Here is a 23,404-nt window from a genome sequence, read left to right as displayed (position 1 = left end):
ATAGCATCTGGAAGACACAGATTAAGTGTTGTGGGCTTGTTTGGTGTGTAAAGGGAAGACAGTTTAACAAGTGGGGTCTACATGATGTGCAAGGTTTGCACAGGTGCCCAACAGTCAATATTCTGATGCTGACACAAGCTTTCAAGTTAGTGTGACTTTGTCTAATGGTTCTGGGCATTTATCTATGACTTACCCTGCTCCACAGCAAGGTCAACAGACCAACAGGCATTTGCTATTGATGAAGGCATCTATTATTTGGTGCTCTACACTAATGCAACAGCAGAACAATCTTCACCATTAACTAGCAATAGATTCACGTGAACAGGGTTTGTTGCTTTTATTTCACATTTAGTATAAAACAGAGAATGAGTTACATATAAATCACATCAAACCTGAGTGTCTTTTTAAAAAAAGGAGTATTACACATTTCTTCCTCAGCTTTCAAATAAAATCCCAGCTGTGTTTAAGGCACAGCTAACAAGGCAAGAACATGTTAGTGTCAGAAGCAGCCAGTTGCAGGTTTTGTATACTGCCCCTTTAACAATACTATATACATCTCTCAGCGAGCAGTGGATTAACAGTCAGTTCACATGAAGTATAAAAGAATGGTATGATTTTGTTCTTTCTAAACCAGATCACAGCACATGTTCAGAGAATCCTGTTTGTTTAAGTGTTTGTCTTTCTACAGAAATACTTACTGGGATATACACAAAAAACAGCCTTTGTTGGCAGCAAAGTGGCATAGCAGACAACTGACAGCTGTTTGTAGCTGGATGGGAAACATAAAAGGAGAATGCATCTCAATGATTAGCATCTACAGAGTTCAATCAAATAGAGATTAGGCATTGAGAGTTGAATCTATAAACACTTCTGTGAGCTGCTTGGCTTTAGGGGGAAATACCAACATTTTCAAAGACAGCACATACTGGATACTATTCTATAAGCCAAAGTACTTGCAGCAACAATCCTGGCACATTCAGACTGGGGAGAACTATACACTAACATTCAGAAAAATGTTTACTTTAACCCATTTCTGAAGTTCAGCCCAATCAAGCATATGGGAATTACTGTAAACTATGTTTTGCTTTTTCTATGTTTGTGTATATCCCATATGCAGGATTAGATGCATATGTAGTTTTCCTTGAGAAGAAATTAAGGACTATTTAAATAGTACACATACTAGTGGCTTGCTCACATTATGAACCAGGGGTGGGGAACACGTGGTTCTCTAGATGTCACTGGACTACAACTTCCATCACCTCTGCCTGTTGGCCATGCTGGCTGGGGCTTAAAGAGTTGTAGTCCAACAACATATGGATGGCCACAGGTTCTCAATCCTTGTTATAAGCAATATCTCATATTCTTAATGAAATTTTCTAATGAAAACACAAATACTTAGGGTGCAAACACTTGTGTGTGTAGCTTGTTCACATGCATGTTCGTAAATTACACCCACGAACTTTTCTTTAATTATACTCACTTATTTCCAATGAGCAACACATGCTGAGATGCATAACCAGAAGGGATAACCAGCTTTTGGGGGGCAGGGGAAGAGCTGGAGGCAGTGAACAACACACCTGCAATATACAACTATTTCCTGACTATGGGATACTGGCATTTACAACATGTGACAGTACATGTGCACAAGCCAGAACCCAATTCTCAGATTGTCAGCCTCATCTTGCCATCCTTGCATTATCACTAGTCGTAACTGATGCTTGATACATCATCTACACAACTGTTATAGTCTATCCACTGTATTCTCATTTACCTGTTTCTTCTTTTCCACTTGTCTGAGAGTTGTTTCCATTCCCATTTGAATGAGTTCCTGAATTTACAATGCTACTTGTCTTCACCACTGTATCACACTGATGATAATCTCCCTGACTCAGTGGTGACAATCAGCATACTAGCCTATAGGATCTTGCCACTGTAAATGTGTGAGGTCACCCATTGCAGCTGCAGTACAGAAACTAATAATGCTTAAGTATTTTTTACAGAAACTTATATGATGGCCTTACCAATTACCAAATAGATGCACATTATATTAATATTTTGATACTTTTTAGGTATTTACTTCATAGTGGGTTTGAAAAAGAACTGAACTCCAAACCACTACCAAAGATCTTTGGCAATCTGCATCAGTTTCAAATTAGAGAAGTGAAAGGACCAACAACTGATTGAGGTGTTTTCCCTGGCTTATGTCAGTTCTCTGTACAGCAGGGATTTTAGGAAAAACTCTTAAAGACTAGAAGTGTCCTTTAAAAACCAAGAAGCTTCAGCACCAAGCCAGAAGAGGTCCAATAGTGACTCAGAACCAGGACTGGAAGCCTGCCACTGTAACTTGCAGAAGATTCTGCCTTTAGAGGATGAGTCAATGTTTAAGTTGGTCCACCATTTCTTACACTGTCATTAAGCCACTGTTTTTGGCCACCACTAGCCACTGCCCTGTTGGGACGTTAATGCCAGCAGTTTCTGGCTCAGCAGGGCATTGTGCCTTTTAAGGTACTCAATCACATCTCCTTGTTTTTCAACTATTTCTTCCAAGCTTGAGGCTTCCCTGAAAAAGCAGAAAAGTCATATTAAATTACTTTTAGATCATCTTTCTTGTCTTGCTTATCTGAAACAAGCAGGCAACAGCAGCTTTTCTCCTACTGGATTCCTCTTATCCTCCAAATGTGTTTACATACTGCCACTAGAAAAATTATTTATATGCCACCTTTTTCAGCACTGTCCACCCAAGGCAGCTCAGTTATCTTAACACAATGAATACAACAATTTCAGATAATCAGCACAACGGCAGCAGCATTAACAACTATTAAGGCCAGTAAAACAGTCATAAACTCTGACAAAGCAACTAAGTAGAGCTGTAATGTCTAAGATAGTGCTAAGAAAAAAATCTTACTTAGGGAAAGGCGGCTCAAAAATATTTTTTTAAAAATCCTTCAGAATATTGCAATAGTAACACAGAAAATAAACTTGAGTGGCAAAGTTTTGTCAGCTCCTTCAGTCAAGAAGTGAACACCACAAGAGTTAATTTTGATATTATGCAAAGAACAAAACAGCCACTACAGCCCCAGATTTACTTCTGTATTACTTCTTGCTAACTGTTTTAACTGGATAATAGGGTGGTTTCAGGACCAGGTTAATGGCACAGAACAGGTGTGAGGAAGCTTTTCGGCCTAGTGAGCCAGATATTTATCTCTTCACATCCTATGGGCCAATTTTGACAAGTGGGTGGGGCTACCCACCTGCCAATCCTTACATGACGACACAAGATGACTGATAAGTGGAAGATCCCATTCCTCCTGTCAAAGTTGACCCAACAGATGGGGTTCTACTTCAACAGTGTAATCCTTGCAGGATTGAACTCTGCTCACCAGCATATGAGCAGAGGGTCCAATCCTGCTCTCTGCAGGGGTCTGCTCTGCCAGCACATTACCCACTGGGATTGCACTGTCAAAGCAACACCAGCAGAATTGCACCTCATCCCTCAGATGACATCACCCAATGACGTCAGCTGATTGATAGGTGGGCATGGTTTGGGAGAAATGGTCTCACAGGTCAAACTGGTACCCAAGGTAGGTAAAAACTGGCCGGCAGCCCGAGACTGCCCATCCCTGGTATAAAACAAAGATTGAACAGACTCTTAGCAGGCTATCCTTATGCTTTATTATGGCTTCAACCTAAAGACAAACATATATAGGTATAAAGTGCTATATTTGATGGAATACGGAAATCCTGGAACATCAAACAATGGCACCTGTAGCTTCACCTATAGTTGTAAGGATATTTAGACTTATGGTTTGTCTTATATATAAATGATCACATAAAAATAAAATCCTTCCAACACAGGATATGAGTGCATTTCTCCCCCCCCCTTTTCTTTTTTAAAAAATAGCAACTCTGGAATCATGCTTTACAAAAGAAGTCCACTGAAAAATTCGTAGCAAGTCCACTTTCTCTTTGCTACCAAAGTGATCAAGGTGTGTTCATATAGGTACTTCCATGCTGTAGTAGCAAGACTGAATGCATTAATTTGTTCATCTACAGCCATATTCTTGAGCCTTCCAAAACCAGGCTTCTCAACATAACCAGTGCTGAATATTGTATACCTGTTTGGCACCAAGTATTTTTCCAAGCATGTGAAAAAATGTATTATACTTCAGATCTGTACCAAGGAGAGAACAAAAAAGTTCCCAATTCCGACACAGCTGAGCCCAACATTTTTGGTGTAGATAATCCACATAAAATTGTCAACTATATCCAAACTATGCCCAGCAGGCAGTTAACCATAACAGTATCAGCAAGATCAATAATTGCACCTTTAGTAGCGATGCAGAATCTTCTGCTGACATCAGTCAAGACATTATACATTTCTAGTTTCTTCAGACATCATCTTTCTAATGAATGCTATTTGTTACCTGGTGCACAGGAGGATTAATGAGTAACAGCAGACCTTACCTGAATCCAATTTCTGAGGCAGTGTGATTAAGGTAGGCACACATTTGCTCTTCTTCTATTATATCAGGTCTTGGTTTTGCCCGGTTAAAGTTGCTTACTTTCACTGTAGTTAGAAAGAAAAATACTGTATTATGGGCAGTCTGATGCTGGAACAATACACTGAGACTTCCTGAAGACTTTTAAATAAAGAACCTTTTTAACCTCTAGAACAATGATGGGGAACCTGTGGCCCTCCAGATGTTGGATTACAATTCACATTATCCCTTACTGACTGCAGCGGATGAGAGGTGGGAATCCCAACGAAATCTAGAGAGCCACAGATTTCCTACCTGTATTCTAGAACCTGCTCCAAAGAAAAAGGCTGAATTGAAGATTGCTCGCTACAAGATGGACTTTTTCTTCTGGCTCTGTTCCATATACTAACATGATGCCTTCCATGAGCCTGGTACAGTTGACCTAAAAACATGCAGTATGGGAAGGGGGCGGGAGAGGAAAAAGAACATGGATATTATGGATCTTAACCACACCCAATTCAAATGAATGAGTGTCAGGTCACCTGTGTTGCTCCAGGGTCAGCTGCAATCATTGTTACTGTCATTTTTATTTATGTAGCATACACAGTGCTTTAGAGTTCAGGAGGACAGGGTCCTGCCCAGAGACACTTAAAAATTCAGCACAGGGAAAATAGAGTAAATGGAGAACTGTAGAAAAGAGCAGCAAATAGCGAATATTCAGTTGCATCCGTTTATGCAGGATTATTATTACCCTTAGAAAACATAGAAGCAACCCTTGAAAGCTGAAGCCTTAGCAAAAAAAATTGATCCTGTTTGCCGTATGGGAAATAGGAAGTATGAAATGGCATGTTTTTATATCACTTTGGGTCAGTAATGAAAAATTAGCAGGCAGTTGAAATTTATAGGCCAGTTAATGCAGTTGACAGTTCCCCACTTTGGTTCCTTAGCATGTTTGAATTCAGCTGGTCTCTTTAGATGATGGCAAGTGAAGATACTGGAGGAAGTTCTCTTTTTAAAGAGTTCTACTGTCAACACAATGCTTCATTCTCATCTGCTCAGTGAGCATCTCCTTATGAATAGGAACTTTCTTCCTCTCCCTCTCTCTCCCCCTTAGAATTGCTTCACTAGACCACCGGCTGTGTACAAGCAGGTTGCATGACTGATCAGAGGATTAGCCAAGGCAGATGTGTCAGCAAGCTGTAAAGTAATCAGCTGAGTTTGGCTCTCAACAACCTCAGCATTCAGCTACTCAAGACTGGATCAGATGACTCCAGCACATGCATCCCAGGGCATTTAAGACCACTGTAAACCAACAGGTTTCCTGAAGGATTCAGATGAACAACTGATGTATTTTGGAAGACTGGTGGTATAGAAAGGTCATAAAAAGATAAGCAAGCTAATGATTCTCTAAAAAATTCTAATCTTTAAGCAAGTACCACTGACACAAGTGGGAGGCATCAGCTGGTTTGGGAGATGCCAAGGACTGCAGCAGGACAAAAAAGCTCCTAGGGGCAACCCCCCAAAAACAATCTAATAAGGACCAAATGCACCCAGTAGCCATGGAATGCCATAGGGGCAGGGAACCAGAAAGACAGGAGGGTAAAATGGAGTGCCCGGAACCTTGAAGACTCAACAATGCAACATTCTGTTGCAGGTCCCACATGCGATTTTCTAAGATAGGGGTGGAGAACCTTCAGCCCACCCACCTGATTAGGCCCAGCATTTTCTCCAAACTATACCCACTCATGTAAGGCCATTTTCTCCAAACTATGCCCACTCATGTAATGTGATGTCAAGAGTGGGGCAGGTAAGGACATGACTACAAAGCAACAACTGAGAGCTTAAAGCGAGCTTCCAACTGCTCCTCTGCAAATGGGGTATACCAACAGCCCCACTGAGATGGGTTGCACAAAGCTCTCCATTGTGAAGTCCCTAGTGCAGCTGAGGGGACTCACTGTCAGTAAGGCCTGTTTCGTTCATCTGCAGGTACAGTGTGGATTCAAAGTACACCTCTGAATCACCTTCAAAGAGGCTTGATGTAACTGCGTATCAGCTGCTACAGTGAGTCCCTTTGAACACTGACAGGTGGGCAGCCTTACTCACCTGCTGAAGTTGGCACACTGGGGGAATTATGGATCAGGCCCACTTGCCAGATCCAGTTCTCCACCCTACTCTAGTACAAAGTACTTTATACCACACAGGACAAATCATGTAGGATTAGCAACAAAAAAAAAGACCCAGAAAGACATGGTTATGATCCAGACTTTGGGGGGGGGGATTTTGAGTGTGTTTGAGTTGAGTGCTATTAGCACCACTACTGATAGTTTAGGATCAGTCGTTTCAAGAATGAAACCAATTCAATCTTGTTGCAATCTGAAGGCTCATCATTTTTTAAAAAAAGAATACACCTTTGCTGCCTAGAGCTCATTTATCCAATGCATGAAACAGCAAAGATGGATACACACTTATGGGGAAGAGATGTGGCAGAGAAAGACTTTTGCAAGCAGAGTTTAAAAGCAGAGATGCCATTAATTAATTTATGTAATAGGATTCAACTGCCAGAGGTTAACAAATGTAGACAGGGGTACTCAGAAGCTGTGTAGTTCATTCTTCTAAAGAAGAAGATACCCCTCTCCAAACCCTCCCAAGAGTAGATGAGCCCAGGGCCACTTTCACAACTTGCAAAAGCAAAACACACCTGGTAAAAAGGGTAGTGGGATAGTTATGTGCCTTCAGAGAAACCCCATTTTCTATGCTTCAAGGCAGCACTCACACTGGATGTTAACTAGATTTCTAATGAAATTCATTTAAGGTACTGACCCAGTTTACACAAATCAAATCCTGGTTTGATTAGCAGGATATGTACAAGCTCCATACATCTGCATGTAGCCCCATAACCCTACATTTGCAGAAGCAGGCCAACACACCAAGCTGCCACAGTCAACTATAGCTTCTTGCTGCATGCTGATTAATGGTGAATTTCTTCCAGAAAAGCCTGGATACATAAGCCAACTCTAAACCATGACTTACATATCCTGGCTTGGATGCATAAGCCATTTAAGTTAGCTGATAGATCCTAGAAACTATTAACTATAGTTTCTGGTTCATGCGCAACAAAAGTAGATTTTGCTTGCTTCCTGGCTTGTTTCCCTGCTCCTGCAAAGGAAGGGGCAGAGCATGGGTGCACAAAGCTTGTATGTATTCTGACAGATGAAGCCAGGATTTGATCATTCAGATGTGGCCACTATCCGAGACCTTCAGATGTAAATTGTGGCTTTGAAAGCTAGTCAAATTTGTATTCCTGCCTGGATTGTGACAGCATACCTAGCTTTGAGCATCTCCAGGAGCCAGTGCCACCACAAAGGCGAGCCTGCATCTGTGCAGAGTCTCAGAGTTTCAAAGAGTAAAGCAGCGAGACCAACACATGAATACACCTACCTTAAAAACATAAAGAGTAATGCCTTTTATGTAAGCACTCACAGATCAATTATTTACACACAGGTGTTGCTCTACTGACATGATTAAAAGTCAATGCAGTTTTCCTGGGCTTTATCTAAACCAGTACCGCTGCAACAGGTTTCTCTCTAGCCTCACTGCTAATGCTGTGAAGTTTGGCAGTTTTGATTTTTTCTTCCTAGAGGAAGAGGCTCAAGAACTGCATTACTCTACAAGCTACATTATGCTGCAGTTGAGTTTGAGTTCTGTGAACTGTGCTGGCACCTCTCACAAGCAACGCCTTGCCTCCTGCCACAGTTGCCATGTGTACAAAAATGAAGAGCCTTGCACTATGTGGGCAGAGACGCAGCTGCCTATCAGTGCCAGGCCCTCAAAACAGCTGCTCCTCCACAAAGATGGCTCTCACTGTCAAATAAGAAATTTCTATATCAACAGATGCATTTGTGTGTCTGTCTTTTATACTATTAACTGGCCAAAGGCCTTGGGATAGGGCAGTGTAGAAGATGAAACAACATTTTAGTGTCAGGCAAACAACTGTACCTGGAACTCCACATTTGAGCTTTGTGGATTACTATTAATCAGATGTCAGAAATGCTTGAGTATGTTTCAGCCTCTTTGGGTTTGTCTAATATCAATCAGTTACTCAACATTTTTTAAAATGCACACTTCATCAATACAGTACAGAATAAAGTTCTACAGATTTATTTCAAATAAGCCATTTTGGGACAATATCACTACTTAATAAAGCAGGATGTGAACAAGCCTCATTCACCCACATGCAGCCATTTTGCTCATCCCTTTGCACAAGTTAGCAGGAAGTCTCAGTTAACTATTCTTTCCTGTTACATTTAAACCAAGAAACTATGGTTAATTGCTCCCAAACAAGCCAGGAAATGAAACCATGGCTTAAAGTTGTTTGAGCATCTTTACTTGTTTGGAAGTCATTAACCATAGTTTCCTGGTTTGAATGTTAATGGGAAACTAGAGTTAACGAAACTTCGCAGTGCTGGTCCATAGGAAAAATTCCAAACTGAGTATTAGAGCAATACCTTTATTAGGCCAGCCAAACTGTCACCAAATAGCGTGCAAGGTTTTGAGTTCTCTAGATCTAGAACTTATCAGTCTCTAGATAATTAACAAAGCAAAAGGGAAGCAGAAGAAAGTATCTGGCTGTTAGTGAAGCCACTGAATCTACATTTGGAAAGAATTTTAAGATGGAATGAGGGAGGTAGTAGACATTTAGGTGCTATGCAGGTTTTAGGTTGCACCCAAGCCTGATAGAAGGGAGAATCCTACAATGGCTAATTCTGCCATCTCTGGAACTAAAAAATCCAGCAGCTACCCAGGTCTGCCTTCACCCTTAACTGAAACACACAAGTGGAAAACAGGAATGAAGAGAAACTAAGTAGACTAAGACTTCCCAGTTTGCTTATTCACACAAAGGGGGAAAGAAAGCAGCTGCACATGAATGCACAAAACTCATTCATATATCTTGGCTTTATTAAGCCAAGATATGACTCTTCAAACCAGGTCAATAGCATACATTCAGACACCAGCTTTCTAACCCTTAGCAGCACCCTTGAGTCAGTCTAGTCATAGTAAAACATCTGAAATAACAAGAAGTTATGAACTGGACCTAGTAACCATTGGAAGCAGCTTATACTAAGTGAAGCACCACTGTTCTCACCTGTGTAGACAACCAGGCATATCAGTGAACAAATTAGTTCCACGCTCAAGATTCCCAGGATGAAGCACAGATACATTTTATTATGATCAGGAAAGGAATGTTGTGCTGACAAGATCAGCAGTAAAGCTGTATTACCTATTAAGAACACAGATGTGACATGTTAAGAAAGCAAGCCATCTAGATGGTTTCCAGTTGTGGCTCAAGATTACCCCCAAAGAGCAATGTTACCTTTGGACCAATAGTTATGCCCAACTGATGAGTGAAAACAGGTACTATGCCCATCTTCAGCCATATGCAGCCTCACTTAAATGATCAGTAATAGCACCACTCATGTTTCTACAGGATAGGAAAGTAAGTCAGAGTCTGAATCCAGTCCTCATCTCTCCTCCTTTTCTCCAGATTATTGTTGTCATCAAAGTCCTAATCACAGTGATGTTTGCAAAGGCACAATGCTTTCCAGGCACCGATCAAAACCTCACTTTCAGGTGCCTACAAAACCTCACTTTCAGCTGAATCACATCTTTACCTATGTGGCATCAGGGTAGGAGAGGTGGGCACAGCTTGGCTGAAACAGCCTCATAGGTCAAATGGGGATGCTTGGTGGGCCTAATTAGTCCATGGGTCAGAGGTTGCCCATGGCTGCACTGTGAACGTCACCAAGACCTCTCTTGCCCATATGTTTCATCTCACAGATTTAAATCAAATTACAGTCTAAGGAAATTTATCATCATCATCATCATCTATACCCCGTCCTTTTTCCAAACTGGAACTCAAGGCGGCTTCCAGACAAAAAGTACACATAATTAAGAACATACAAAAATCTGCATTAAAATATAATTAAACTATTGAAATATTAAAACCATTTAACAACATTTAAAATACTGCAAACTCAGTTTAAACAGCCATGCAGATAAAACAATGACAGTACAGCATCCACTTCAAGCTCTGTCCTTAAGACCTTCAGGTCCCAAAGCCTGTAGGAAGAGAAAAGTCTTTACCTGCCAACGGAAGGACTGCAGAGAGGAGGCCATTCTTACCTCCCTAGGAAGGGAGTTCCACAACCTATGGGCCACCACCGAAAAGGCCCTCTCGTGTCCCCACCAGTCTAGCTTGTGAAGGTGTTGGGACTGAGAGAAGGGCCTCTCCTGAAGATCTCAGGCCCTGAGCAGGTTCGTATAGGAAGATACGGTCTGAAAGATAGTCTGGACCTAAGCCGTATAGAGCTTTATAGGTCATAACCAGCACTTTGAATTTTGTCTGGAAACAGATTGGCAGACAGTGGAGTCGATGTAACAAGGGAGTTGTATGATCCCTGTAACCAGCCCCAGTTAGCATTCTAGCTGCAGCTCGTTACACCAGCTGAAGTTTCCGAACAGTCTTCAAAGGCAGCCCCACGTAGAGCGAGTTACAGTAATCTAAATGGGATGTAACTAAGGCATGTGTCACCGTGGCCAGATCAGGCGACTCCAGGAACGGGTGCAGTTGGCGCACTAGTCTTAACTGTGCAAAAGCACTCCTGGCCACCGCAGAAACCTGGGCCTCCAAGTTTAAGGCTGAGTCCAGGAGCACACCGAGACTGCGAAAAGACAACTTTATGGCATACTTGGGGGAAACATTCAAATATCCACATGTGTGATCTTTTATAGAAAGGATGTGTTAACTGTAAGAAGTCTAAATGCTAACACTATTAAAAGGCCAATCAGGCCAGCATCTTCGCAGGGATGTTGGAAGAGTTGTCAACTGCACTACACTTCAAGCATCTTTGTATTGCAATAATTTGTACTGCAAGAAAATCCATCATCTTCTCTATCCATGTATCTAGCTGTAGGCTACTTCTGTATCAAGCTTTTATCTTAAATCTCCAGAGCTCTACCTAGTGGCCACATTTTAACAGTACACCTATAAGGTGGCACACTTCATAAGTGAAGCAACTTCCACAAAAAGAGCAGCTCAAATCAAGTCTACAGCTTTTAATCAATATTTTAGTCAACAGATGCAGCCACTTGCAACCTCATTTTGGTTGCTGCCAACTTGGAAAATTCCTAAATCTGTTAACTGAATATTTCTGGTATTAATAGATAAAGGGGAAAAACCCAACAAGTGTCCAACATTTTGATCCAGGCAAAAGCACACTTCTTACCAAGGACAGGCACGTTCATCTAATACTCAGAACTATCTAGTTTCAGTTTCTATCAGAGATGATAGGCGATGTGATAGCATTCTTCAAATGCCTGTCGCAGAGAGGGCAGAGACTCACTCTAATCCTACTCTCTGGGCTTAAATTAGAGGAAGGTGGAGTTTTGATTGAAAATTAGGATAAATGTCTTGGCTATAGCAGTTCAGCAACTGAGCCAGTTACAGAAAGGGGTGATGGGACTTCCATTGCTGGGGGTCGCCAAACCAAGACTGGATACCCTAGCTCTGGATTGGGGTTGGACTAGGACAGATTTCCCCTACCTGGTGCCCTTGAGGTTATTCTGACCACTTCCATCAGAATGTCTGTGCTGGCTGCAGGCTGATGGGAGTTTTAATCCAAAACATCTGGAGGACACCAGATCAGGAAAGGTCCCTTCCAACTTGATGATTCTATGAGCTCCTAACGAGGGACTAGATCTCTTGCCGAGTAATTTACTTTTAAAATTCTGGAAAAGTTCCAAGCAACTGTTGCTTTAAGGATTGCAATGTCCATACTTGCAAAGGTAGGAAAAGTTTTTTCTTTTTAATGAAATGATCTGGTGCTATCTGATAAATAGTCTAACTATGACTTTGGAGTACCTTTTGCCAACTCTGGCTAGTACACCAACTACAGCTGATTTTGGACAAGAATAGCCTAGCAACAGTGATTCATGCACTAGTCATCTCAAGACTTGATTATTGCAATGAGCTCTATAAGGGGCTATTATTGGAGCTGGTCCAGAGGCTCCAGCTACTGCAAAATGTTGTAGTTAGACTGCTGGTGGGGACAGACTACTGCCAGCACATACCTCTTGTGCTTAAAAGCTTCCACTGGATGCCCATATGCTACAAGGGAAGTTCAAGGTTCTTATATTAATTTAAAAGGTCCTGAACAATTTGGGTCCAGGTTACCTTAAGGATCGCTTGATCCCTTATATCCCTGCCTAAACATTGAGGTCTTTAGAAAAGTAGCAGTTATTAGTCCCCAAGGCTGAGATGCATGGTTCACATTCACCAGGAGCCGTATGTTCAGTACTGTGGGCATAATTCTGTGGAACTCCCTCAGGGCTGAGATCAGACAGGTCCCTCTCCATTGAACTTCAAGCCCTCAGTGAAGACTCATTCCAGCAGGCAGTTTAATCAGACCTGATTTTATGTTTAAGTTTTACCGATTTTGTATCTTTTATAATTTTATTGTACACTATGATGGGATATAAAGTTTTGAAATAAATAAAATCAAGTATGGTGTTGACCAGTGAAAGTGTGTTGGTCAGTGTGGTATAGTGGTTAGTGTCAGAAAGGGACCTGGGAGACCAGGGTTCAAATTCCCACTCAGCCAGGAAGCTCACTGGGTGACCTTGGGCCAGTTGCTGTTTCTCAGCCCAACCTACCTCACAAGGTTGTTGTAAGGATAAAACCAGGAGTGGGAGAACCATGTTGGTATGCCACCTTGAGCTCTTTGGAGGAAAGGTAGGATATAAATGTAAAATAAATAAATAAATAAAAGGCTGTTCGTTTCAGTATAGGGCTGGATGATGTGCAGGCTACGGAATTAACATTCAATACAGAGTACATCATTTTTCCTGCCGACCTACTTGTAGCAATAGTTGCCTGAGATAACGGAAAGATTTTTCCAAATATTGGAAAGTAGGTACACCACCTCAATAGGCCTATGAGAACAAACTTCTACAGCTACATTGCAGTGCAAAACCAGAATTCCACAGTATCAAACTAACCATGGCCAAGTTGAGTTTCTAAAATTGGATTTGTAATTAGTTTAATAAGCTTTTTTGGATGAGCCTAAGACAGCACTATGTTACACAATGGGAGAGCTTGGATATCACACTAAGCCATAGTTTAGCATGACATAAATAAGCCTTCCTACTTTGGTTAACCACAGTTTGTGATGCTGAAGGAGCTGACAAACAGCAATTAATCTTAAGTATGGTTTGTTTGAAAATGTAAACTTGTAACCATGAATTATGAAGCTGGCTTGTTTGACATAAATCATAGCAAGTCCGTCATTTAAGTAAGAGCTGGAGCAAAAGCTTCTGAACTTGTCATGGATGTTTCAGAGGAGGAGCAAGCACGTTTAGTGCAATTCTGAATGCAATCTGTTTAAATACTAATGTGGCTCTGATGGATATTTAGCTTGAAGGTCTTGTTAAGAAACACTTCACCTTTTCTATATAGCAGCTTACACCTCCAGAGGTGGGGAACCCCAGTCCTCTATTATTTTAATGGTGCTAAGAGTGTACAAGTATTTTTTTTTGTACTGCACCACTTTTCTAAATGGTTAAGTGAATTACTGCAATAAGCCAGTGAACAGCAGGGAATACCATCAATCAAAATGCAATGGGTATATTACATACCACAATATACTTCTGCTTTCTGTCAGGTTGAAGCTTTTGCCCCTTTTTGGTCCAACAGGGCTGAGATCCCAACTTCACTGCCATCCACTGCTATCAGGGTATCAAGGAAGAAGTCACCTCTAAGAGAGAGCTTAAGCAGACTGAAATGACCACTCTTTCCTTGATACATGGATTCAGTACTCTCCATGAACTAAATGCAGCAAGAATACCCTAGACACTATTAGGACAGCATGACACCACTTGCCATGACTTTCCAACAGCCCATTCAAGATAAAAGCAAATAAAAACAGAACAGCCCCAACTGAAATGCGTTTTTTCCTAATTTTTTTGTGAAACTTTTACAAAAATTACCAATAAATCTTGACCTATTTTAAAGACTTTGTTTGTGAAAGCCTGACAAAAGACTAGAAAGCCACAGTTTAGCAATCTGGAGCTATGTTGCTGTCATTATCATATAACATACTTCATGCAAGTAAAATAATTCCTGTTAACAGGCAAGAGATTGCCAAGAATACATGAGTAAGCCCAGGCTCACCTGTAGACTGAATCATTAGTGGAAGCCTTTTAAGGTGCCTTGTAACTCGGTAGATCAGGAGGTAGCCTTTGTTTCTGGCTTGGCTATGGTGGAAGTGAATATACCGTTCAAAAATCAGATACAGAATCCAGAGAATTACTTTGGCAATGATTATAACAGTTTGCACTTTGAGTGGAAAAGTGTAATGTTTAGGACACATATCTTGACTTGTATCAGAATACGAACAGAACACACCTGCCAAAAAAGCCAAAACAATAAAAGCAACCTAAGGAAGAAAAAAGAAGAATTTTAGCATTTCAAATACTCATCACTGAAGCCCAAACTTGTCAAGATAGTTAGGTTTGCTCTAACTTTATATTATGAAATCATAACCATTTTTTATTATGGCCTTACGATACCATTTCAACAAAAATTCTTAAGTTTTCCCCATTCAGAAGCAACAATATAAGCCAACATTCTATCCTATTGACATGGTTATTATTATTGTTGTTGTTATTGTTATTACATTTATATACTGCCCCATAGCCAAAACTGATAAACTCCTATTGTTCAAGGCACTTTATAACAAGGGGGAGACTTGTAAATGGGCTCAACCTTTCCCCCTCTTTCTCTAAAGGAATCACAGAGGTTGGTTAACAGTGGCCAGTGGAAGGCAGTGAAGGCGACTCTTATCCTCTGCAGTACAGCATAGAAAGGGGAGGTGCTCATTCTGCTGTTGCCAGCTCTGAAAGAGCATTTTAGTGCTAGTGGGAGCTACCTGACCAGTACAGCAGGTGATGATGGGCACATTATCCCATTACTCCTCATGCTGTGTGGGAAAGCCCTTATTTCCCTTGTCAAAGGTAAAGGAAATTGGCTCCACAGGACCAGTTTCTACCTCTTTTTGCTTTTGTTACCATGACAGTTTGATTGTTTCTATGGAAGGACTTTTGAGGCATAGCCCTCACCTGCAGGTATTTGTTTGGTCTTTCTAAACAAAGCAATAACGTTCTGCTTATGTGGGGAGTTCCCCTCTATCCACCCCCACACACACACCTGTCTTTGAGCAGTTCCATTTCACTTCTCTACTTATCAGCATGGAGCCACCAACTTCAGTACTGGAGAGAAGGACAATGAAAGCTTGATTCTCACTGCTCTTCTCGCCTGGGTCACCAGGGGCAAGGTGTCATTGGTATATGGAAGATGGATATACATACTGATTGGGAGAAGAGCTCTGCCCTTGCATTCATTATAGCCTGCTTGCTTGCCTGCCAGACCAACAAAACACCAGGGAGGCAGACTGGACAGCAACATCCTTCCCCAACCTGGTGCCCTCTAGATGTCTTGGGATAAAACTCCCATTAGCATGTTTGCTGGTTGGGATTATTGGAAATCATATTGCAATACATCTGAAGGGCATCAGTTTGGGGAAGGCTGATCTATACATTAATTGCATGCTAGTTCCTATGCAGAACCCTATTCCATGCTGGAACGTTGTCCTTTTTGAAGCAGTCCTTGCAATACTTTTTTTCACTTCCATCCTTGATCAAGAAGTTGGGGGCCTCTACAATTGTGGGCCATTATCTTTCCTTTACAATAATTTCCTGAACTGATTTCACTCACTCCTTAGAGTTCTGTAACATCCAGGTACATCATTTTGGTTTTTCAAAGCCTGTCTGCCCACTTGCTACGCACGCTGCCACCCTCTGGCCTTAAGAGCAGAGAGGGAGATAACTCATGTGACTACAACACCACATCACTGGAAAGAGCTCAAAGGAGACTGATTGGGATGCCCCTCCAACCTTTAAATTGCCAAGAAGCACAGCCAGCACAGTGCCATGGCGCACCTGTCCACTGGGGAAAGGGCTGCTCAGGTGGCCCTGCAAGAAAGGCTTGAGAAAGAAGCCGGTGCTGCTACTTGCTTGCTTACCTCAAGGCAATGACTGCCCTTTTGCCCACTGGCCTAGGGGCAGCTTGCACCTTTGCATTATTGCATTTTTCTAAATATCATCCTCCAACTTACATGCATGAGCAACAAAATATTGGCAATGCAGACTGTAGGTATGGTGTGGAACCTTGGACACAACCTGGAATGCAACGTATGACCAGGAAGGAGCGATGCATCAAGTAAAGGGTCATCATCCATGCTCTGTGTAATCTCCACTGACCCCTGAAACAGATTTAACATGGAATTTAAAATAGAAAACGAAGAGAATTTTTACACTTGTAAGAAAAAGACAGTTTGATCAGCTACTTTTGCATACATATGTTTTTATTAGGTATGTATGCTTAACTGAAAGCATCACTGTACTCAATGGGATTTATTGCCATATTTGGGTTACTACAAGTCTTTGTCTTGTAAGCTGATTCTTAAAAGAACCGAGGCTGACCAATGTGAAACAGCCCAAATAAATTAAAGGTGAACAATATTACTTGAATTGGTAACAAATAGTGCCCACACTAGTTTAGTGCAAACACCAATGCAGTTCTACATGGTCATGAGCATGCTTAAACCAATTTATGTTTATCTACTTTTACTAAAACTTTAAAGGTTTTATGTAGATATCACTCTTATCTTATGGAAGAACGAATTCTGTTTAAGTTCTTAACAGATCATTTATCTAACAGGCAATGCCCTGCCAAAATGGAAATCTACCCTTGAATTCAGTTTAACTAAAAAGAATGAGAATGTTCTAGTTTAGTCCTAGAAATATTCAAGCAAGTCTGCTCCAGCAGGCCTCACTTGGGCTCTTTTATTGCCCCTAGAAAAGTGCAATTTTATTTAAATTCCTAGAAAAGTCAACACTGTTTACCCTATTGCATGACCACACCTATGCAGGTTTAGCACCACATGCAGAATATCCTCCCTGCACTTCAAACTTTATTTTGAAATGCTGAAATTGCTCTTACTTTGGAATGACAGAAGTATTTACTAATAATTATGGCTACTCATTTCAACCTTTAGGATAAGCTCAAATGCATCATCACAGCACTCCTCAAGATTTGAAGATATGCAATACTAAATAAGGCAGAATTCACAATTCAATTTTGGAAAGCTAGTCAGCACACAATTTTGCATTTTAAAAACATTAAAACACAACTCCTGCCAAGTCAACATGAGAAGCACTCAAATAGTTCACTTATTTGTAGCTATATATGCATTACATGGACAGCTGCCATATTACAGCAGGAACTCTGCTCTCCAGCTTAAACCCAAAGTTATCAGGCACCACAAGCGGGACCTGTTCTCCACCCCAATAATCCATCCCATTCCCCCACCCTGCAACAGTCAGCATTTTGTGACCACAAAGCACACACTGTCCTCATTGGGGTGCTTTGGGAGATCCCTCCCCCTCAGGGTTTTTCCCTAAAGCATTTTTGTACTTCTGCTAGCCACAGAGCTCTACCAAGTCTGCTTATACTCCCTCTCATCCGTCGATCATGTCATGCTGCCTACATAAGCTCCAGCATTTTCATTCAACATCAAAAATGGAGATGTAAGCAGTAATTTAGCAGTCTCAGTAGCTACGTTTGCCTAACAGAACACAAACTAATTTACTTAACACATTTTTAATTTCTCTCTTCAGCCTTGCTAATATTGTAGTTCCAGTTTACAAAAGCCCTCACTGAGGTTCAAAAGAGATAGGTAGATGCCTCAAGATTCTTTTGTCATTCCTAATCAGGTATCTTCCTAACATAATACTGATGTTTTCTACTAAGTTTTTTTGAAGGGGATGAGAGCACAATTCCTCCAAGTATTAATTTTAAAATTTTCCATGTTTTTAAAGAGCCTGCAGCACCCTACCTTTCCCCAGGCTCAGAGGCAACCGTTACAATATACACAACTTTACAACAAAGATACACTTTGATTTCACTCTGAGCATATAATTTTACATTTAAAACACTAACAATTACTTCCAGCATTTTTATCATTAGCTGGCTCTTCATTCACTTGGTAACGTGGAACCAACACCACCAAGAACTTTAGCATCTGTTCTTTTAACTTCCTTAGTCAACACTTCCAACTTAAAGTAGCTTGAATTGAAAGCATTGAAGCTCCGGGATAAAACATAATGCTCAGTAAGGCTGCATTTCTATACAGATTTGCCAGGGAATAAATCGCATTGCACTCAAAATGAGATCTACTTCTGAGTAGATGTGCACAGGAGTGCACTACCAATCTGTACAAAACAAATGCTTTATAACTTGTATAAAGTGTCTTTAGGTATCCACAAGCAGGGTGGTACTATAACTACCATGTGATGTGCAAAAGACAGCAATACCCCAGCACATGTTATTAAGAACTGACTACATTATTTCAGAATAGCGCAAAGTTTTTGCAGACACTTCAACTTTTCTAACCCCACACCTATTCTTGTTTCTAACTCTACACTAGTTATTGTCGTACAAACAAAACACAAATTGCAGCTACTTATCAGGTCAGGACCAGACTCTACACACATTAACTATTGGTCCAAAAGGTTTTTGGGAACTACATCCATCTATATAAGATGCTTAGGGCAACCTTTAAGGTTAAAAGTAACCTTTGTTGGATTTCCCAACAGCAGCCTCACCTATTTATTCCACAGTCCTTGTTAAAGAACTGACAAGTTTAAGCAAAACTAAAAGGATTCTTCATTGCCATTATAGCCCTAAATGGCTTAGATGTGTCTCCCCTTATACAAAGACTGGGAATATTTTTTTATAAAAAAGTTAAAGCTGCCAATGCCATAGTAAAACGTTCACAGAGCAGCAGCATAGATTCCAAAACTAGGAAAGCCATCTTTTGGGACGGCTGTGTCTGAAATTCAACGCAGAAATTAGTTTAAGAAATTAAGTGTATGGCAGACATTATGAAAGGACGCATCAACTCTACACTTCCATATTGACAGGAAGCAGCCTACAATCAATAGCTTTTAATTTATTTATTTATTAAATTTATATACCCCACCCTTCTTCCCAGTAGGAGCCTAGTGCCACAAACAAAAACAATAAAAACACTATAAAATCATAAAAACAGACTTTAAAATATATTAAAACAAAACATCTTTTAAAATATCTTTTTTAAAAAAAGCTTTAAAAACATCTTAAAATGCATTTCCAACACAGATGTAGACTGGGATAAGTTCTCTAAAGGCTTGTTGAAAGAGGAAAGTGTTCAGTAGGTGTCGAAAAGATAACAGAGATGGCGCCTGTCTAATATTTAATGGGAGGGAATTCCAAAGGGTAGGTGCCACTACACTAAAGGTCTGCTTCCTATGTTGTGCAGAATGGACCTCCTGATAAGATGATATCTGCAGGAGCCCCTCACCTGCAAATCGTAGTGATCGACTGGGTATATAAGCAGTAAGACAATATTTCAGGTATCCTGGTCCCAAGCTATATTGGGCAGAACCTTGAACTTAGCCCAGTAGCTAATGGGCAGCCAATGCAATTCTTTCAGCAACAGGGTGACATGTTGGTGATATCCTGCCCCAGAGAGCAGTTGCACCGCCACATTTTGCACCAGCTGCAGCTTCCAGATCAATCTCAAGGACAGTCCCACATATAGCTCATTACAGTAACCCAGTCTGGAGGTTACCAGTGCATGGACAACAGTGGTCAGGCTGTCCCAGTCCAGAAACGGCTGCAGCTATCTTAGCAGCCAAAGCTGGTAAAAGGCACTCCTAGCCACTGAGGTCAGCTGGACCTCTAGCGACAAAGATGGATCCAGGATCACCCCCAGACTACAAACCTGCTCTTTCAGAGGGAGTACGAGCCCATCCAAAGCAGGCAACTGACCAATTATCTAAACTTGGAAACCACCAACCCAAAGCGCCTCCGTCTTGCTAGGATTCAGACTCAGTCTATTGGCCCTCATCCAGCCCCACCACCAACTCCAGGCAGTGGTCCAGAGCTTACACGGCCTCTCCTGATTCAGATGTTACAGAGGAATAGTGTAGGGTATCATCAGAGTACTGCTGATACCTCACCCCAAATCTTCTGGCAACCGTTCCCAAAGGCTTCATATAGATGTTAAACAGCATGGGGGACAATATGGTATCCCATGGCAGCCCCACAGCACAACTGCCAAGAGGCCAAACGATAACCACTCAATGATATTTTCTGAAAATAGCCCTGGAGATAGGATCAGAACCACTGTAAAACAGTGTCTCCAATACCCATCTCATCAAGTCGGCCCAGAAGGATTTAATAGTCTAACATGTCTTGCACTTACCCAGTGGTTCTGCTCATAAAATGAAAACACCACAAATCAATACTTTTGTTAGATCAACTAGTTTTCAGAGAACTGGAATTAAACTTTCAAGTCACACATTCATTTTTGCAGGTGTGGCTATTTATTACAAAAAAACAAGGGTTGTATTCACTAATAGGCAAAAAACCTTGCAGTTTTAGAATGTACCTATAGCCCACAGCTATTTCTATCAAACTTTAAAAAGCAGGGAAATTGGGCAGCTATAGTGAATGCACCAGGGGAGCAGGAGACCTGACCTCCTCTCTGAGATATTGGACTGCCCTACAAATTGGTCAAAATGCAAACACCATTTGGGTTGGTCTTTCAGTCCAATCCACTTCCTGTGTAGCTTGGAAGAATTTGGTAACATGTGCCTCTGCTCACGGCCGGAGTTCGATTCCAAGGGGAGGAGTAAGTCGAATCTCAGGTAAAAGGGGTCGAGGTCCACTCAGCCTTCCATCCATCCGTGGTCGGTAAAATGAGTACCTGGCATATGCTGAGGGGTAAAGAAAGGCCAGGGAAGGAACTGGCAATCCCACCCCATATATACAGTCTGCCTTGTAAATGTCACAAGACGTCACCCTAAGAGTCAGAAACGACTTGCACGATAAAGTCGGGGACACTTTTACCTTTACTCTAAGTAGAACTGAGATAGATACAACCCAAAACCTGTTGAAGGCCATATTGGGAGGCATGCAGGTTACCAACCCACAGAACTTCAAACCAGCAAAATCCACATACACACATCCATCTCCACACCTTAAAATTATAAGTGAACCTCTTATTGCCCACAGAGCCTAGAATTTATCTTCACTATCACAGATCAGCCACAAAATAATTTAGCAACCACTCCAATCTAGTTGAGGTTCACCACGTCTGACTTCCACTGAAATCAATGCCACAGACATAGGTGTGATAAATTTGAGTCCCATTGTTTTCAATGGACCTCATCATGGCCAACTGCAATTGTATGCTAATAATAATGATATTAAACACACACTTGCAGTCACTACAACAGCTTCAGACATTAAGCACAACAATAATTTGAGCATTTCCTATTCCTCATAATCAAAACACTCCTACCAGTTCCCTCACAGCTAGAAGCAACAAGCAAGGTTTTTAAGTCAAGTGTGTGGGGAGGGGGGCAGAATATTTGCAAGAAAACACCATCTTGGTAAAGTGAGCCATGCCACATTGATGCTCAGCTGCATCGAACCGCTCTAGAACATTAATGTATAAAACAAGAAACACTGACAGATCTCAGACCTCTCAGAAGCCTCACCCCGTGATCTTAAATGCCGTGCCCTTTCTCCCTCCATAGTATTGTTATTTTTATCAGTTGTTAGTCACCTCATACCCAGAGGTCTGTAGGTGACTTGCAACAGGTTTAAAAACATACAATGTAAAACAAAAACGATACAGTATATATATTTGGAGCCCAGGAGATACGGGCATAAAGATACGGGAGCTGGCCACGATTCTCAAGAGGCGAAGTAAAAGTACTGCGTATCATATGATCAAGAAAACAGGCTCCAGAAAGGAGCATCAAGAACTCATCAGCAAACGAAACCTTGAGTCACGCGCCCTCCCGAGGTGGGCCGCCCACAGCCGTTTACTGCAAAGCCTACTTCCCTTTGCCACGCTGCTCCTACGGAGCCAGGGCACCAACTGCCCGCATGCGGGAGAATCACACTCCAGGCGCAGGCTTGAAAACCATCACAACTCACGTTATCCAGCTCCCGTAACTTCTGTTGCCGCCCACCCTCAGCAGAAGCTCTCGCCATCGCACACAGCAGCTGTAGTTACTTCCGGTACTACCATCCACAGTCGCCTCCTTCGCCGTGTTTGGGGATTAATCAACGCCCCGCCTCCTACGCCTTTTCCCTCAGGCAGGGCCGCCTCCAGCTTCGTTCCCGCCCAAGTCTCCCCGCCCTCGCCGCTATTGGAGGAATTTTGCTCTCAAAGTAGCCGCCTCTGGTGCTGGGTCTGCCCCTCCTGCTTAGGTTGCGAGAGGAGGAGCGCTCGGATTGTTGTGACGACGAAAGAGCGGCCGTGCTCGCGTCTCTTTGCTACTGCACCTTGCCAAGCTGAATAAACATAGCAAGCTGCCTTAGATAGAGTTAGCTCATTGGTCCATCTCCCGCAGTATTGGGTACAGCGACTGGCTCTGGTTCTCCAGGCAGGGTTTTATATAGGGTGCTCTCAGTTTTTCCGGAAGACATAGAGGCTAAGTCCTTTAAGGCTAGTGGGTCCCACCACCCACCAACCTCAGTCGGCCCTCTGCCAGTCCCAGGTCCCTGCCTTTTTCCTAATTAACAATCAGACCAACTGGTGGCGCTACTGGTCAGCTTCCTCCTCTTTAGAAGCCAGTGTTGTACTTGTAGAACTGAGAGGGGTAGAGGATGAAGAGAAGACAAAACTGCCTGTCATTGGCTCTGAATCCACCTACTGTTGAGATCCCTTCTTTCTGCTCTACCAGTTTCACTG

At 41.8% G+C, this 23,404-nt stretch overlaps 1 protein-coding gene across 3 annotated transcripts; it reads right to left on the bottom strand.

Moving 5' to 3' along the window:
• Positions 1-322: 322 nt before the first annotated feature.
• On the bottom strand, positions 323-23,063 carry TMEM192 (transmembrane protein 192). Of its 3 annotated transcripts, none has more exons than XM_061584411.1 (6): positions 22,645-23,057; positions 16,706-16,852; positions 14,704-14,968; positions 9,622-9,756; positions 4,465-4,567; positions 323-2,560 (listed from the first exon to the last, which is right to left on the bottom strand). In XM_061584411.1, exons 1-6 carry the CDS (start codon positions 22,699-22,701, stop codon positions 2,437-2,439), a joined length of 831 nt encoding a protein of 276 aa, XP_061440395.1. In that variant the 5' UTR covers positions 22,702-23,057; the 3' UTR covers positions 323-2,436. The 3 variants fall into 3 exon arrangements, with proteins under 3 accessions (XP_061440395.1, XP_061440396.1, XP_061440397.1); XM_061584412.1 differs by lacking the exon at positions 22,645-23,057 and adding an exon at positions 22,488-22,583; XM_061584413.1 differs by lacking the exon at positions 9,622-9,756 and having other exon boundaries at positions 22,645-23,063.
• Positions 23,064-23,404: the final 341 nt, after the last annotated feature.

This window comes from Rhineura floridana, chromosome 9 (assembly GCF_030035675.1).
Source record: "Rhineura floridana isolate rRhiFlo1 chromosome 9, rRhiFlo1.hap2, whole genome shotgun sequence".
NCBI lineage: Eukaryota > Metazoa > Chordata > Lepidosauria > Squamata > Rhineuridae > Rhineura > Rhineura floridana.
Note: the sequence above shows the minus strand (reverse complement) of the source record. Positions and strands in the feature narration are given on the sequence as shown.